The 18,842-nt window shown below is 41.4% G+C and overlaps 1 protein-coding gene across 1 annotated transcript in view; it reads left to right on the plus strand.

Moving 5' to 3' along the window:
- LOC148040518 (peptidyl-prolyl cis-trans isomerase FKBP16-4, chloroplastic-like) overlaps window positions 1-18,842 on the plus strand; it is a 55,973-nt gene that overhangs the window by 15,915 nt on the left and 21,216 nt on the right. The window contains exon 2 of the mRNA XM_087700223.1: window positions 5,874-6,041. Coding sequence (XP_087556349.1) covers window positions 5,874-6,041 — 168 coding nt within the window. The remainder of the gene's footprint in view (window positions 1-5,873; window positions 6,042-18,842) is intronic.

Genomic DNA, 18,842 nt, shown 5'->3' on the forward strand with positions numbered 1-18,842 from the left:
TGAACCCACTGTTGTTCTTGCTTCTGCAGAGAGCTTTCAGATCAAGGCCTAGGTTTCTCTTAGAGAACCTTGCTCTGATACCATGTAAAGAAATACCTTGACACAGAAACACAAACAGAAACCGTACGACAAATCACAGACTGATAAAAGAACACGGTTAGGGTTAGGGTAACTCAGAGACAATGAACACAGAAAATAAATGAAGTGATATGATTGCTAAATATACAATGCTCATGCAGCAAACACACAATGTAGTGAATGAATATTGAACCTCGAACTCCTATATCTCAAGGATCAGGGCAGGGGTAATGAGCTGGAGAGTGTGTCGTACTCTGAACGAATCTTGAATTGCAGCAAGGTAGCCTTTGGATGTTGAACAACAGTAAACGCAGCTTGTGTATGGCTGGACCTAAAGCAGACGGCAGTCTAGTGAGAGTGTGTGCAGTAAGCGCAGGCTGTAGAGAGACAGCAAACGCAGGCTGTAAACAACAAACACAGGCAGAGGAGAGAGAAAATCTGCAAATGCAGGCAGTGGAGAGAGAAAATATGCTGCGATAGACTGAGGAGAGGGGAAAAAAGCAGCGACAACAAGGAGGAGAGAGAAAACTGAGTAGGCGGCAGTTGGAGAGTGATTAGGAACAGTCTTTGCTGTTAACAGTTGCAAACTGCGGGCGGAAGGCTGGAAACAGGTGCTAGACTGTAGATGAGAGCAAGAGACAGCTGAGACTACGGTGTCCTCCGCGAAAGGGGTGTGGGCAGCAAGATGAAAACACCTGAAACTTGCAAAAACAAGATGTATGGCTGAATGGAGGACAGCATACCTATTTATAGAAAGTTTGGGCCCTCCCAAGTGGGTTTGTGCTTATGGGATACAGACACTCTCTAGGAAGGCATTTCTTTTAAATAAACAAGGTTACTTCATTAATCAAGCATGTTTTGGGGTTGTTTCAGTGAAGCTAATGCATTCTTAGCTCAACACATGCACAACTCCATAGGTCATGTGAATGGAAAGTCAATCTCTACCAACATACGATGAAGCCAAATTGCCTCCATAGCCGTCGAACATAGGGCATGGTACTCAACCTTTGTAGAAGAAAGGGCCACAGTAGGCTCCATCTTTTCGCTATAGGAGACCCGATCCAAGGAGAAGGCATAACCCGTAGTGGATTGTCTCCAATCCACATTATCTACCCAGTTAGAGCCACTCCATCTAGAAAGAGTAACCCCCTCTCCATGCATGATCCCATAGGATTGAGTCCCTTTAAATACCGATGAACATGTAAGGTTGCCCTCCAATGATCTTGTGTAGGAGTCTTCATAAAAGAAGACAATAGAGCCACGACAAAAGAAATATCTGGCCAAGTGTGGATGAGCTAGATAAGGGAGCCAACAAGGCACTTGTAGTGGGTAGCATCTAAAAGGGGATCTCCTGTTGCCACAAGCTTGGACTAAGGGTCCATGGGGCAAGAAATAGGCTGACACTCCTCCATACTGAACTTCAAAAGTAACTTGGAGATATACTTGTGCTATGAGATAAAGATGCCCTGTGCCATTTGATAAATCTCTAGACCAAGGAAGAAGTGTAGGATCCCAAGAACCGTCATCTCAAACTCCTGTTTGAGAATATTTGGAGTCCGATCAAGCTCCGTAGAGGCACTCCCTGTGATGATAAGATCATCCACATACAAGATAATCAAAACACACCTATCACTCTCGACCTTATACTAAAGGTTAGAGTCATGAGCTAATCTCCGGAAGCCACTGTCACATAATACCTCTTTTCTTACGGTTGCTCCATCCATCGGTTAGAATGGAGCACCCATACTTCCCCCAATTTGTAGGCACAGGCTTAAGCGACTTATTGATCCTCTCTCTCTCTCCCCCTTTCTCGTCAATTTTCTTTGATTACATATCATGATATGTGACCCCATACTAACCCTCGCATGGACCGATGGTAGCAATGGCTTTTACCATCCTCTTTCATCGATCCACTTTGAGGACGTGGAAAGAGAGATTGCACTCAATGCTGGTGCATACAATCTCTATCTCACCTTATCTTTGTCTCTCTTTGAGAAAAGAGGAGGATTGGATACTTGGCCCATTGCTTGGGCAAGAGTAGGTCGTCTCTTTGTTGTTGGTGCACCACTTGAATGGCTTTTTCTTAGTAGGATAGACGATGCCCCTCCAATGGAGGATATGGAGATTGGTGGAGAGGGATAATCCTCCGCATTGGGACTTCATGATTAGGAGATACTACCTCCTTGCTCGCCCTTGCAGTGCCTTTACGCCACCTCAATGGCAAGTATTTTTGATGACAATCTTGATAGATACTGTTGGGAATATTGGGGCATGGTGTGGCCTCGTCTTCTAATTTCCGTAAGTGGATGAGGAGTGATAGATGAGGTTTTTATCTTGGGGGAAATACTTGTATTGCCACTTGCGAGTGTTGGCTTGCTCAAAGTAGACACTATGTAAGTGAAAGTCCTTATGAAGAGAAGGTGCCATTGGTTGTATGGAGAAAGAGAGAGAAAGGGCTTGAGGTAGAGAGGGTGAAGGTGGAGAGTTTAAGATGTAGAGACTCGAGATGGTGGAGGTGGAATGATTGAGGGAGTAGGAAGGGAGAGCTTAATGGACTAGAGAGCTTTAGGGAGTAGAAGGGTTGTCTCCGTACACAGTACGGACTGATCCGTAGAGTACGTATTCGTAGGATTTAGTACGAAAAAATAGGCACTTTTTGGCCACTCTCCTTGAAGCCTACAATCTTCTTTTTTTTCTTTCTCCTTTCTTTTTTTTCTTTTTTTTTCTTATTTCTCTCTCCCCCAAGCTTCTCTCTCTCTCTCTCTCTCTCTCAAGCTTCTCACACCCTCTTTCTCTCTCAAGCCTCTCATCTCTCTCTTCAAGGAGGGATTGGAGCCACTCTCCCAAACACTAGACTTTCCCGACTAGAAATGCCTCGGGCTCTTCCTCTTGGAGCTACTCCGACATAGAGACCACCTTCTATGGGTCCAGGACCAAATAGCCGGGAACACATAGCAACGCACCCTCCAAGAGTTCTACAGACCCTCGGCCATCCCCTCTACGTTGAGGATTGCAGCGAGACTAGTGGCCTCTCTCTGTGCTCGGTGCCCATACCCAGCAGGCCCACGCCCCTGCAAGAGATATCACCTATTGATACAACGGATTCTACAGCGCCATCGGGGAGCCATACCCTGCCGCTTCAGCCTCTCCATGCTAGATAGGCCTATGCGGGACATCTTAAGATGACCATGCTCCATGAGCAGTTCCACACTGCACTTGAAGTGCATCTAGATTGTATCGAGTTTGTATATCATTTTGTACCTGCTCACCTAGTTTACCATAGCACTAGAAAGTAGCTTTACTGGGACTTGGAAAACTTCCTAGACATTTTGTATGTAACCTTTTAGTCTCATAGGCCGACTTGGCCTTTTGTAGACGTTAATATAACTTTCTTTCTTTCTTCTTTCTCTCTAGCCTCTCACTCTTTCTCAACCTTCTCTCTCTCAAGCCCACACTTCTCTTATTTGTATGATCATCCATGTATAAGTATCTACTCTTATCCATGTAGTTGTAAGTTGTAGGTAGCAGTAGCGCATGCTGCGTATGCAACATCAGGTTTTGGCATGTTACCCTCAAGTATTTTTCTTATATACTCTAATAGTATTGCTATTTAGACATGAAATATCTATTCTAGTATCTTTAGTCCAAAATAATCAAGTTAATTCTTTTTCATACTAATTGTATCGTACCTTATAAAATCTTAAAGTACCATTTAGTACCGTATTTTATTGTACCGTATCGTACCGTACCTTTTGTGCTTGACAAGTATGAGGAGTAGAGAGAGTTGAAAGATTAAGTGAGTAGACAGGATGAATGAGATGGAGGATGGGGAGAGATTTTTATAGAGAGGGAGAGTGTTTTAGGATTTAGGCTTGGGGGAAAGGAAGGGGGGAGAGAGAGTGTGTGTACGGATATATCCAAGGTTGAGAGAGAGAGAGAGAGAGAGAGAGAGAGAGAGAGAGAGAGAGAGGGCTGGCTAAACGGATGACATGCACAAAGAGATGGTTGACCAAACCAGTGTGGCTCAACTGGTTGAGTTGAACATATGGTGATCAAAAGGTCTTGGGTTAAGCTCCTACATTCCGCATGGTCATTTAGTGTAGGTGTAGAAAAAGGGAGATTTGAATTGGGGTCAGTGGGTTAATAAATTAAGTGGCTTACCACTAGGGTAGCCACTTGATTACGTGTGAGAGTCTTGGTGTTTGTGTGAGAGAGTATAGAGTTGTTGGAGGAGGTTGAGGGAGTTGTTGGGGAAAAAGAGCCCCAAAATGGATAGAAAACGGTCATTTTTGACCTCGAGTAGGTGTAGTTTGATCCATGCAACGGACAACTAATGCCATTGGATGAGTGTGGATGGGATCGGATGGGGTAGGACGGATTGGACGAGTTGACATGTCTGTTGGATGTGGACAATCTTGTTGGAGACAAACATAATCAATCAGAGATGGAAGGGCAATTGAAGGATGTCCATGACAATAGTTGGAGGTGAGTGGGTAGCAACAGGCAATGGAGCTGGAAGCTACATGGTGATGAAGAGTGGGGTACATTGGGGGTGATAAGGGATGAATCGAGATGCAAGTGACCTAACACTACCAACCAAAAGTGGGGAGTTTGCTTATGGGACACTCAAACACATGGAGTGCATTTGAGTTTTGGGGTGGTTTAATTTTAATGTCTAATGCACCTCTTTTGGCTTAAAACTGCCTATTTGGCCCAAAATTGGAACCTTGAGTGATTATCAAGCAAAGCTCGCCCCATTTTACCCCAAGTGGTCTCATCTCAAGCAGCCAAGGCATCGATCAATGAGTGCACGTTGACTGCCCAAGAACCTACCAAGACCATAGAGAAGATGGTTATCTTCTGCTTGGTATCCTAAGAGCGGAATCCAAAGGGCCACCCCAGAGAAGCCAAGGCATCAAACAAAGGGTGCTTATTGGCTGCAAAGTGGCCTAGTAGGACTTGCAAAGGCAATTCAATAATCACTTCAAACTTTCTTCTTCTTCCTCTCTCTCTCTCTCTCTCTCTCTCTCTTTTGGATGAGAATGAAATTGACCTTTCTTCTTTGGCTAGGGTGGTAGATAACCTAATTTAACTCAAATTACAGTAAGCATTAAATTGATAAATATGAAACAACACACTTTATGGTCAATCTTGGATAGCCAACATCCAATTGGCCCCAACAATTGGTGCCCCTTGTGGTATTTCTTGAATTTGTATTGCCAAAGGTTGAAGTACTCTAAGATATGGATTGATCTCCTTCAATCTTCAATACAATGTCTATCAACAATTATAGGCGACTCTTGGGTTCAATTGGGGTGCTGGCCATAATAAATGGAGAATGGGCTTACCCCTTGGATCGGCTGTACATTCTTTGTCTCTAGCTGCTACACTGAGTGTGGGGTCTGTTAAGCTAAAAAAGTTGAATATGATAACAATGGAAGACTTGTAACACATATTGAACTCATTGGCCACTCTTTTTTCTTTCAAGTTTATCAATGATATGTTGTCAAGCTTACAACTGTTTTTAAATCTCTTAGTACAAACTTCTTAAAGTAGGTTGGATATCCATGGCAATGGAAGTTTATGTTTTTACTCCATTCAGCTTTTCTTGCTCTATCTCATTGCTTCAATAGGTTGTGTTGTGCACCCATAATGTTAAAAGCATTTGATGTATATTATTATGGGATCAATAGCTTGGTATCAGGGTCCTTGTTAATGTTTTGATTGGAGGCAGTCTCAATAGTGTTGATTCTCTCCCTCTATGTGTATAGTAAAATGTTATTGATATCATGTAGGTCTCTCATTGTCATCAAAGTTTTCAAGACCTAATTTGAGAGAGAGAAAATTTTCCTGCCAATCATCTGTTTCAATGCAAGAGGAAAGAAATTTTGGACAAATCATCAATATGATGTCAACTCGGCGGGAACAAATAATGGGAGCCTTTCTTTCTACCACTCTGTCAGGTACATACTCTCGAGACTATGATAATTTGTATTTTATATACACACTTTTTTTGTGGGTATTGATGTACAAGTTGATTAGACATTGTAGGTGAATGCAGCATAAAAGTCCAAAAGCATTTGGAAAAAAGATCATATTGAGGTTTATGCAATCCTTTTGATGTAGAGATGTTTCAAAGTATCGCCATTAAAAGCAATAGATATGAGATGGTGAGATTGTAGAGCTTCCCTATTGTCTAGAGTGTTGAAAAGTGCACCTATGAAGAGAAAGTAGCATAAGGCTGAATTCAATCTTACTCAGAAAGATTCAAAGAGCCAAGAAAACTTGCCAAATCCCAAGGAGAACGAAGTTCAAGAGAAGAAGGCGCTTGTTGAATAAGCTCTTGCAAACGTGGACATTACCAAAAAATGTGTGGAGAGGTCTCATGCAAAGAACCATATCCATGACAAGTAGTAGGAGCAATCCTTTTGATGGCAACTGTAGAACTCAAAGCCAGGACATTGGCAACCATAAAACTCAAAGCAACATCATCAAGCGTCCCTAGAGGGAAAGTCTCTTTTTCGGTGGGGCCCAAATTTTAGAAACTGTTTTGTTGAGATATCAAAGTATTAAGTGCATCGTATTACATTAGTTCCTATTTTGATCTCCATTTACAGTCCCCAAAAGGCTTTATTTGTGGTATTTATTAGAGTTCAGGCGCCACCCTAAGATAGGAGCCACCCTAGACAGTTCAGTGACTCATGTGCCTTTAATAGGGCAATGCGCATTATTGTCCATACACCTCCAACACTCCCACATTTGTTCTTCATCATTTCCCCATTCATTCACTCCATCACACATTCAACCTCAGCCCTCTACCACTGCTGTCCACACCTCTATCCTAGCAGATATGTCAGTTTGTGGTGCTGTCCAGCTGATCGTGACACCATACCAGCAGGTAACTTCTTTTTGGAGGTGGTCTCCACATCATCATCAGCTCTAGACATTCCAGATTGGCTGCATGTGCTAGTTTCATGCATCCTTGGACTGGTAGAGTAGATCGTCTTCATCTTCATTGTGTGTTTCCAGCTCTTGCCCCCACCCTAGCACCTAGATGACAGTTCCAGCCATCAGCTACCTTTTGGCAGCTGTGTTTGCAGCAGATTGAGGCCGTCTGCAGTAGGCTACACCCTCTTTATCAAATTTGCATTAGATATCTGCGTTTTCGTTTTTTCCTCCTCTCTTGAAGGGGTGCCCAAAAATCACTTGTTTGCAGCTGCTTACTCAAAGAGATCTTCATGAGACATTCTTGCATTTTCTTCTTCAGTTAGCTGCCTAGTAGTTGCCTTGATAGCAGCCATCATCTCAGAGAGATTTGAACATGTTCTTCATCTTCGACATCGTCTGAGGATTGCAGTTTGCTCCCTCTATTGTGGTTTCATCTTTGAGTGTCTACTCCATCATTCCATTGCCAGGAGGACTGTGTTTTGCTCCCTCCATAAAGCAGCTCTCCTTGTCATCAGGATCTTTGCTTGAAGGACTACGTTTGGCTCCCTTCATAATGCAGATCCCTTCTAGTTGCTTCATCTTCCTTAGGCTAGTTTCTTAGGCATCCAAGGTCATCCTTAGGAACCTTAGGCTAGTTGGACACCATTTCCTTTGTGCTTATCTGTACTTTTTCAAGTACAACTATTTTTTCCTTTACTTTGGTGCATTTTGCGCTAACCTAGTGGTATTTTTCATGTAGTACAGCATCCAAAGCATCTCCTTATGAAACATATGGTCTATGGGTTTCTTTCTTGATACTTTTATGTTGGGTTTTGTATTTCAGCTCAAAACTAACATTGTAGGTATTTAACGTGTCCTAATTGGGCTGAAGGTTTGTTTTTCAGCTCTTGCCTTGGTGAGTATCGTCTCCATTAGCATGGCGATGGTGTTACACTTATCATGTTCCTTTGTAGGTCTAGTGTAAAGACTCCCTTATTCATGGGCACTTTTTACTTTCAAGTTGGAGAAGGGCTGTTTTCCCATGTGAACACTCATCAATGGGTGTGGTACTTCAGTACCTTAGGAATTGTACTTTCATTATCATTGTCACATAGTGGATGTGACCTTCTAGCAATTCTGACACCAAAATTTTGGGGATTTTGTGTTCAGTCCACAATATTGTCTAGTTTCATGTCAAAAAATTGGGGCTTTCCACATTCAAGCCGGAATTCGCCAAATAAATCTGGGGCTTTTGTGAAATTTGTCCAAATTCATCAACATTGGGGCCAATTTCATCATCTACATCGACATTTGGGGACATTCGGGTCTTGTTAGCTGCAAAATTTTCTTCGACATTATCAATTGAGCACAAAATTGTAAATTTTGTGAGCTTTTCCTTGCTTTTTCATATTGGTGCACATACAAGTACACATTTGGCAACCGTTGTGAAAATTGAGTTGCACACAACCAGCAATGGCGTGCCAAAATGACTTAAATATGTTTGGGGACTTGGACAAATTAGATGGCACAAATTATCCAATGTGGCATGCATGATGAAGCATGTTATGGTTGCCAAACAACTTTGGGGTTATGTATGTGATGTAGATGTTATGCCTGTAGGCCGTGTTACACAAAATATTGCACATTCATCCAGTTCATCCATTGCTACAAGTGCGCCTTTTGCTCTAGCTCCTATTGCACCTTCAATTGTTGATCATTTGAGATGGTTTATGGGAGAGATGCCTAGGTAAATGCTTTGATTTCATTATTGTGTAAGAGACAAGTCATTCTACAATTTGGTTGTGCACAATGGCCAAGGATGCTTGGGATAAACTTGTTTCCTTGTATCAAGTGTGCATTGAGGCTAGTGTGGCCTATTTGCGCAAATAGCTTGAGATGCATTACATGACTGAGAGTGATTTGGTGGATGCCCACATTACACATGTAAATGATATAATGGAGCAGCTTGCAAATATTGATGAGATTATTCATGATGCTTCTCTTGTTTCTACAGTCTTGGTTGGTCTACTTGAGTCTTATTAAAGTTTGGCCACTACACTTTGCTTGGTTGCTCCAACACAGGTGAATTGCTCCAACATAAATATGAGAAAACAAGCATTTGCAGCCAGCCATAGAAACAAAGAAAAGTTATGGCAGCCATCCAACTCAAAGGGCAAAGGCAAATCAGCCCCTTCTATGAACTCTTCAAGTACCAAAAGATGAGGGTGCTAAGAAAAAGAGAGGTAATTATTGCAGGAAAAAGGAGCATGTCATTGAGGAATATAGAAAGAGGGTTATTAGTGAAAAAAGAAAGCATTCAAGTATAACTGTTGGTGCTGAAAATTCAGCAAGTGTAAAGGGTGCAACAACACATTTAGCTTTGTGTGTTGTTCGTAGGATCCTTCTTCTTATGCACATGGCTTATCAATGGTTGAAAACAACAATGCATGGTATTTTGACAATGATTCCTCCTAGCACATAGTATCCTTTCAAAACTCGTTTGTATCATATGCAAATATATAAAAGAAGGATGAGTTTTGTGTGTAAATAATTCTTTATATAAAATTCAAGATATAAGACAGATTCCCACTGTTGCCACAATGAATAGGAAAATTATTATGCTTGAAAAGATTTTGTATGTGCCTAGCATAAAGAAGAACTTGCTTTCAGTTTCAACTGTTGCATGTGTTGGTTTCATGGTGAAATTCCACATGGATTGATGCAGTTTTTGTGACTATAGTGATGGGGATGCCCTTGTTGTCACAAGCACATTCTACAATGGTCTATATCAGCTTGATTTATATAAGAGGAGAGTGTCATAGAATGCATTAGAGGTGGATGACACTGTGTCAAGGCATGCACACTTTGGTCATCTCAATTATGGTAGTTTGCTTTGCGTGAGAAGAAAAAATATGGTGCTTGATCTCCCTCCGTTGAAAGCACCTACTCATAATGTATGTGAGAGTTGTGTACTTGGCAAAATGCATCGTGCTTTGTTTCCCAAAAGTGGATCTATGTGTGCTAATAAAAAATTACAGCTTGTGCATAGTGAAGTTTATGGACCCATGTGTATCGAATCCATTGAAGGATACTTGTAGTTTGTTACCTTCATTGATGACATGACCCACCCCGTTATTGTTGGGCATATGTTTTGAGACACAAATCAGAAGTGTTTGCATGCTTTAAAACTTTCTTGGCCTTGGTGTTGAAAATGGCAATGGATGCAAATTGAATACCCTCCATATAAATTGAGAGGGGAAATGCATGCCACAAGAGTTTGACTCTTTTTTGATTGAAAGGGGCATTAAACATCAATATACTACGCCTTATATACCTCAACAAAATGGTGTGGCTGAAAGAAAGAATCGAACTTTGATGGAGATGGCACGTTGTATGCTTTCACACAATAAGCTGCCCCCAAGTCTTGGCTTGATGCTATTATGTGTGTAGTTTATGTGCTGAATTGCAGTCCCACTAGAGCATTGGTTGAATGTATGCCTTATGAGGCTTGGAATGGCCAGACAACTAGTGGTGTCACATATTTGTATCTTTGGTTGATTGGCATATACTTTGGTACCGCAACCACAAAGACATAAGTTGCAAGGCAAGGCTTTCAAATGTATTTTCATTGGTTACAGTGTAGAAAGTAAAGGGTATTGCTTATAGTAACTCTCGATAAACAAGATTTTAGTTAGTAGATGTGTGATATTCACTACACATGCTGGCCATACCTTCATGGATTGCAAAATCAGCCCTTTGTGGGCCTATGGATATGTTTGACAGCTTTTGCCATTGTTTTAGCAAAGTGCATCCAATTTTGGTCAATTTAAACAACCTCTTGAGGGTTTACAACAGCAAAATCAGCAGCAAACACATGTTGAACAAAAATTTGCTTTTCAGCCCATTGATCAGGGCATTGTTTATGATGAAGTGGCTGATGAGGGGCTGTTGTTTGGAAAGCTAAAACAATCTCTAGATGGCTGTTGGATATATTACAAGACAATAAAAATCCACTCCATTGGGTTTTTTCTATCCTAAAGGCACTTCTCTTTCCTTACAGACATTCACAAACAGTGACTAGGCTATATGTTTTGACATGCGGGTGTCCACTAGTGGTAATAGCATCATGCTTTGTGATTCATGTATCTCTTGGTTGGGCAAGAAGCGGTCTATAGTAGCCACATCTAGTTGTGAAGCTGAATATAGGGTAGCATTTACAACTATATTGGAATGTATATAGGTTAGATGCCTTTTGATCGATCTTATTGTGGGACAACGGCCACCCACTCCTATTTGTGTGATAGTTAGAGTGCCATGGTAGTTGCCTTCTACTTGAATCCCCCAAGGACTATATGTATCTTCAAGGAAGGAGAGATGATTTTTCTAAGGAGATGAGACTTTAGATAAGCTCTCTATCCCTAGAAAAATACATGAAGCTTAGTGCAAGATATTGTGGATCATATGAAGTGATCAAAGTGATGGAAAAGTAAGTCTACAAACTCAAGTTGCCACCCCATCTCAAGGTGCATAATGTATTCCAAATGAGCCTACTTAATATGTAGCCAACCCAAAGCATTAATGCCAACTCAAGGGATTTTTAAAATGCATCTGAAGAGGATCCTTGAGATAAGAAAGAAACCTTTGAGAAAGACATCATCTTGTACAATGAAAGGCTATTATGAAGAAGATCCCACTTAGGTAGATAAGAATACTTCCAATTTCTCTCAAGGTAAGAACATCTCAATTGCTCTATGAGAAGAGAATGTAATATCTCCATTACATAAGTGTTACTAATAAAACAAAGTGAGTTTTGAAACAATTAAATTAATGTGTAAAAGATTCACTATATATGTTCACATCATTTACTTAAGGGGGGTTTGTTATACCTATCGTGTTCCTCTTTAGTTTGGTATGAACGTCCATATGCACTTTTTACCCTCTAGTTGGAGAAGAGTTTTTTCCCTGTGTGAACATCCGTCAGTGGATATGGTACTTTAGTGTCTTAGAAATTGCACTGGTATTATTGTTCTCACCTAGTGGATGTGAGCTTCTTGCAACTCTCTTCTCCCTCACTATTCACTTGTTCATTGTTGTGAGTGTGTGTACACCTACTGTTGAATCGTAACCTTGTAGACGGAGATAGTATGTTCTCTCTCAAGATCAAGTCTTGGGCATCCTTTTTTTAATCTTGACATCCGTTTTCTTTCCTTTTAGTCGAAATGCTTTTATTGTTTAATATAATTTATTACTCCATTGGTTTTTTTCTTTTTCATACTAGGTGGGCGACTGCTTTGGTTGTTGTGCCTATGCGACTTGATCAAGTTTGGAGTCATCTCTTGGGATTGAGTACAAGCATATCTTGACTACCTTGGTGGCTCACACTTCCCCTGCCTGCCCTTCCATTCGGGGAGTATCAGGTCTTCTTCACGAATCATCCTTTTGCATGGCAGAGTACTATCCTAGCACTTCTTGACTAGTAGAGCCCTCTTCCAAGATTGAGAGCTGGTCTTATCTTTGAAAGAATTTTAGAAGCTTAAAAAAAAAAAAAAAAGCTACATGTGGCATCTAGAATAGAACCATAGTTGTCAGGTATGAAAGGTACGGTACGATAAAATACGGTACTAAATGGTACCTTATGATTTTATAAGGTACGGTATGATTTTGGTATGAAAAAAAATTAAGATGATTTTTAAAATAACAAAAACCATAAATCATTAAATGATAGATTATAGAATACATGTTTAAAGAGGAAATAGCCATTTCATTATAGAATAAGATGAATATATGAGGGTGACCATCGCGGTTACATGGGCTGCACAAAACATGCAATACAACTACAGTCTAATATATTTGAAAAAAAAAGAGAGAGACCTATGTCATATGAATCTATGATGAGGCATCACTATCATCATTATCATCATCATCATTAGAACCATCTAAGTGCTTATCAAGAGAGTCTGAAGATGACTCCTCAGTATCCGATGAGACACACTCATACTCATCCTCATTGATGAGGTTACCATCATCATCAAATGATGGCTCCCTAGGTGGTGGCTGTGTCATGAGGCACAGGATGTGAGCTACTAGAGCCTCGCCTTACATATGTCTGCAAGCCACTCGAACCACCCCTTCTTGATGATGGAGAGCATCGAATGACCATGCCCTTGCTACCACCTACTCGAACTCCTCGCCCATGAGCATGTTGACTGCGAGTGTTACGAGTATCTGTTGCTATAAGCTCTCTACAGAGCTCTGCAAAAATCATCTTCTCCTCCTCGTCCACCTCCTTATGTATACTTGGAAGATCGTTGCCTGTCAACTTGAATGTATCAACATTCACCTACACAATGCAGTGATGCACATAAGATTAATCATTGTAAATGCTAAAGTCTAAATTGTAAAGTATAAACTTCAAAGTTTAAAAGTTAAATCAACAAATTTTAAATGTTATGGTTAAGTGTTTAAACTTTACTTGCTTCGGACTACCCATGCTTATCATAGCCCTCATCATGTGTAAGTTGTGTGGCAATAGACTAGCCGCTCTAACTGTCGTGTGTTAAGCAAATTGCAAATCTTTATGTGAATGAGAGAATAGGCACTCCGGTTTTTCTCACATGCACCCGAAGAGCAATCCTGGGCAAGGACCTTCATGGCTAAGGACTGAAGGGTCTCTAGTGCGTATCCAAATTTTTGCCACCAAAATAAAGGCTTCATAAGTGACTCTCTCCTCCAACAAGTGGGAGAAGCAAAAGCCGTATGCCCCTCTCTGATCTGCATAGCATCCTAGCTCCTTTAGCACTGCATTGTGGTCATCCGTAGGGACCGCATAAGTCAAATAAGCAAGCTGGTCCGAATGGAACTCTCTATTATCCATGACTGCCGGTGACTTGTAGGCCGGACGTACCAATGCGGCAAAACCATGGATGGGCTTATGCATCCACGTGTATCTCCTCTCTGCTATCTCTAAAACATGTGCACGCTGTGTCTCTGTGATCATTGTACAAGCACGTGCCTTCGCCAATGCCATTCTAAAGAAGTGAACAAGAAGGCTCATGGTGGACCCCTCGCAATCACTCATACGTAACACCCTATAAAAGGGAGTCGCGACAATGACAATGGCACATACTTTTTGCCAAAATTGCTCATTAAGGCATAAGCGCTGCATGGCTTTGGCCTCCTCTATCCCATGCTCATCCCACTCATTCCATAGAGTGGACACCACTCTCTGCTGGCCCAAGGCAGACCACACCTCATAAAGGTGCTCCAGCAATAATCACATGTAAGCAAAGTGAGTTGAAGAAGGCTTCTTCAACTCCACTGTGCTATGCTAATGATACATCGCAAGTGCCTTTACCTTTACCGTGAAGAATGTCACAATTAATGTAGCTTTGTGGACCACACTCTTCACCCACTTGAGCTTTCCAATGTCCTCCATGTGCAAGTCCAAACAATGACTTGCACATGGAGTCCACACAATCATAGGCAACTCGGCCTCAAGCAAACAGTCCATGCACCGACAATTCAATGCATTGTCAGTAATAACTTGCACCACATTTGAGGGGCCCACCTACAACCACAATTTACAAATTACAAGTAAGTATACTTATTACTAACAGTACTTGGAAATTGGAGGTTAGAGAGTAGAGAAAGTTGAAACTTGAGCCTTTCAAGTTTCAAGTTTCAAGATTCAAGAATAAAGAGAGATGGGACCCGGGGGTTGGGGGCCTTGTGGCCCGGGGGGAAAGAGAGAATCAAGATAGATCATAGATACTAGAGAGAAACTAATTATTAGAAAAGGGAGATAGATAGTTATGCATAAATCAAATTTCAATTATGAATCATGATATTATCATAATGAAAGAAAGTGAGACAAATTTAAAAGGCAAATTGCAATGTATACCTCAATGATAGCTTGTCGAATGTGGCGGTAGATGAATTCGCCCGCCATTTTTCTCCCCCTCTTGCTGGTATCTATGGCCCGCAAAAAGTAAGTGCCGAGTGGACATGAGACGAGTATGTTGATGATGCCCCATTTCTTACGATCACTCCATCCGTCGATGAGAATGGAGCGATCATATTTTATCCATGTGGCCCGAATAGGATCAAGGGCTCTATCAATCCTCTCCTTCTCTTCATCAATCTTTTTTGTCCTCATGTCATTGTTTGTAACACTGGTCCATTCTTCACATGGACCCACATTGGCAATGGCTTTCACCATCTTCTTCCATTGCTCTTGCTTTAGGACATTGAATGCAAGACTGCACTCAATCACCATGTGTGCAATTTCAATGTCCTCAAGTTGTTACCTGGCAACTGATCCACGCACATGACCGGGAGCTTGAGAGAGAGAGGATTGTCTCTCTGGCACTGCATGAGCCTTCACTCTTTGTCTTTTATCGGAGCTAGTTGCGGATGTGGAGCGCCCACCACCAATGGTAGAGGTGTCTCCCGCATCGGTTGAAGATACGCCCACATTGGATGCTTCCTCGTTAGTAGGCATAGGAGCTGGTGCCAATAAGCCACTTCATCCTCCTCTTGTGGATCCCCCTCTCATCTTGGCGAGAATCTCCACTGCAATGTTTTGAGGGATCTCCTTGCATGGAGCAACTTGCCCCTCCGTCTTGGAAAGATGTTGAAGAAGTCGAGTTGCACCACTTGTATAGCGCTTCCTGCAATACTTGCATGTCCAATGGTGGGAGTTGTTCCTCTCCACATGGATCTCATGCAAATTGAAGGTCTCGTGCTTCTCACGAGTCATGGTGCCGACGACGGATAAAGAGGCCGGAGAGAGAGAGAGAGAGAGAGAGAGAGAGAGAGAGAGAGAGAGAGAGATGCTTGAGTCTCGACTCTTGAAACTTGAGTCTTGAAAGTTGAAAGGGAGGGAGACTTGAGAGGCCCGAGGGTTGGGGTAAAGTTGAAAGAGCAAGAGTGAGAGAGAGGGGATGGGAGATGAGATTTGAGAATGGCAAATGCTTCAATAGGATGCGAGAAAGAGGGGATGGGAGGTGAGATTCGAGTATGACAAATCATAAGTCCATTCAAGAATCAAGATCCAAGAGAGAAAGATGAGAATGGTAAGTGCTTGCTGAATTGGTGTGGAAGCATGGAGGAGAGGAGCACCTTTTGTAGATGAGAGAAGGGTCAAAGTTCAAACAGTCAAAGAGGGGTCAACGATCAAAGAGAGAGCTGCTAGTTGGAAGGAATCCAAAGAGGGCTTTTGGGGAGGGGGGAGGAATGCATGGCTGGAAAAGGGGGTGGGAGGAGGTATCCAAGGCTTCTCACCCCCAAAAAGTGCCTCACAGGCAGGTGGAACACGCCAGAGTAAAGGCAGGGGCACAAGAAACACGGGACGCGGGATCCAGGATGCGCAGACCACGTGGCCCAAATAGGCCCAAAATCACGTACGAATTCGTATGGATACGTAACGTACGATATCATACGGACAGAACCGTATGTCATACAGAGGCAACTATGGGTGAAGCTTCACAAAGAAGAATATGGAAACTTTATCTCTAACTTTACTTGCCTTCAAACCTCCACTAGGTTTTGTAGGTCTTTCTTCCCCTTAAGCATTGCACTTTCATATTGTTGCAATTCCAACTTAATTGATATGCAACATTGTATCAAGTGGACTTGCCCCTCATATGTACTTAATACACTAGGAGCACCAAATGCATAAGGAAACATTCTTGTTTGCATACTTGCCGACTGGTGCAATGTGACTTTGCATTTATGGGAATTTGCATACTACTAGCCATACTAAGATACATTTTCCCATACATTGCATGCATTTTTCCTCTCATGATCAACACTATACGGAGCATTTGCACGATTAGCATTAATACCACGAATTCCAAACACGGTGGACTGCGTATATGCATTGCCAAACTTGCCACTTTGTGTCCTAGCATCATGCCAACATTGCTATACATGGGGTTATGAATATTACCAGCCATACTCGAATACATTGGGCCTTGCACACCATACATTGGTTGCTGCATATCATAAGAAGTTGTGTCATACATCTTCGTATGCAGTCCTTGATCCACCATAGCATGGAAACTAGTGCCACAACCAAAGTACCCTACTACCCCATCATTGCATGCATGCCGTGGTGTCCAAAAAGCATTAGATTGGCACTTCCAAGTTGGCCTTGCTATGCATCAATTGCCCCGTAAGTACCAACTATTTTGCTTCATTAACATCCTTGGGAGCTTCAAGTGAAGGCTTTGGCATTTCTTTTGATGCACCTTGTTGTCCCGAAGGTGTAGATAAGTTTTTCTTCTTGCCCTTGCTGTTTTTCTTCAGAGCATTTTAAAATTATATGAACTGAGAATAATTTACCAATTGCACAAACATTTAGCTGTTGTCATCAGCTGATCTTTAAAATGATCATGAAATTCTTCTTGGTCTTGTTGGTCATTAGCTTCTAAAAGCCTAGAAGGATCCACATTTTGGTCTAAACCCACTATCAGCTTGATGTTCATGCTGTATGCCTTGTCCAAGATCAAACATTGCATTTTTCCCAACATTCAGTGAATTTCTCAGATTGAGAGGCATCATCTTTGTTTGATCCCATCTCACTATCTAAAGACATTCTTGTTGCAATACTTAGTTGAATACAACTTCTACACCAAAGCAAAGCTTTTGACCTTGAATTAGGTGCCTTAGGCCCACCAATTTAAGGAAATTGATGGTATCTCGGTAATGAAACCATGAAACTAGCTTTTCCTTTGAAGAGCGTGGTGAAACTTGATTAAGCACTAATTATAGCAAGCATAAAATGCAGATAAACTGAAAATGCATACTTTACCACTTTAATCTTGGACATTGGACACTTGGTTGGCCCCAAAACAGACGCCCTTTGCAGTATTTCTTTATCTTATATTGCAAATGAAAAGAGTACAACTGAGATTCTCTGATCTCCTCTGCTAATCCAAGTGCCTCTTGTTGGCAAAACTGACTAGTAAGCCTCCAAACCCATTTGCCCCTTGGTTTGCGTGGGGATTGACCTTCACCCTGCTCCTTGAAAGACAAATTCAGTCCCAAATCTCATATTGGTTGGCTAGCCGCTTGAATCTCTTTGAAATTGCTCGATTTCAGCTGTTGGAATTCAGGTCATGAGACCTAAATTTTGATTATGTATCCCAAGGTAACTGTCAAAACCCTAATTTTTACTTGTAAATTAGGATTTATAGCAAATATTGACTAAAATCTCTTCTCTTTGATGACTCAAATTGTTGGAAAATGTTGGGATAACTTAAGAAATGATTGGGGGATGAGAGAGAATGTTGCAAAGAGAGAAAATTCAGAGTTTCATTGCGAGAAACATTGAAAAGCTATTGTTGTTCCACTCAAACAGCCATGGAACCTATCATCTACAGCTTAGGACACTAAAAAAACTGCTGCCCCTCTTGTATGCTATCATCTGCACTAGAAAGATCTTGGGTTACTTTCACTTGCTCTTGGAGGGTTCCAAACTGCTATCACATGTTGTAGGATTGATCCTTGGTGGCTGCAAATCACATTAGCAACCTCTCCTTGCTCTCTAACAGTCTCCTTCTCTCTCACAATGGCTAGAATAGACTTTCATCAGCCCGTAAAAACGTATTTTTCACTTATATGGACAAGTTTTTCCAAGTAGCAGTCTTCTAATCTCAATTTTTAGCATTATCTAGTTTATTAAATTAATTTTTAGAATATTAATTCTAAAAAGTAATTTAATAATTATTCTAGTGCTAAAAAAAATAATTTCGCGTACCAACAGTTAAAGTGGCTAGGCCATATCCTTGAGTAGTTATTAGCTTTTAGACCGGCATTAATTACAAAATCTAACA

The sequence above is a fragment of the Lygodium microphyllum genome, chromosome 2 (genome assembly GCF_053477565.2).
Source record: "Lygodium microphyllum isolate KBCC chromosome 2, Lygodium_microphyllum_v1.1.10, whole genome shotgun sequence".
Classification (NCBI taxonomy): Eukaryota; Viridiplantae; Streptophyta; class Polypodiopsida; order Schizaeales; family Lygodiaceae; genus Lygodium; species Lygodium microphyllum.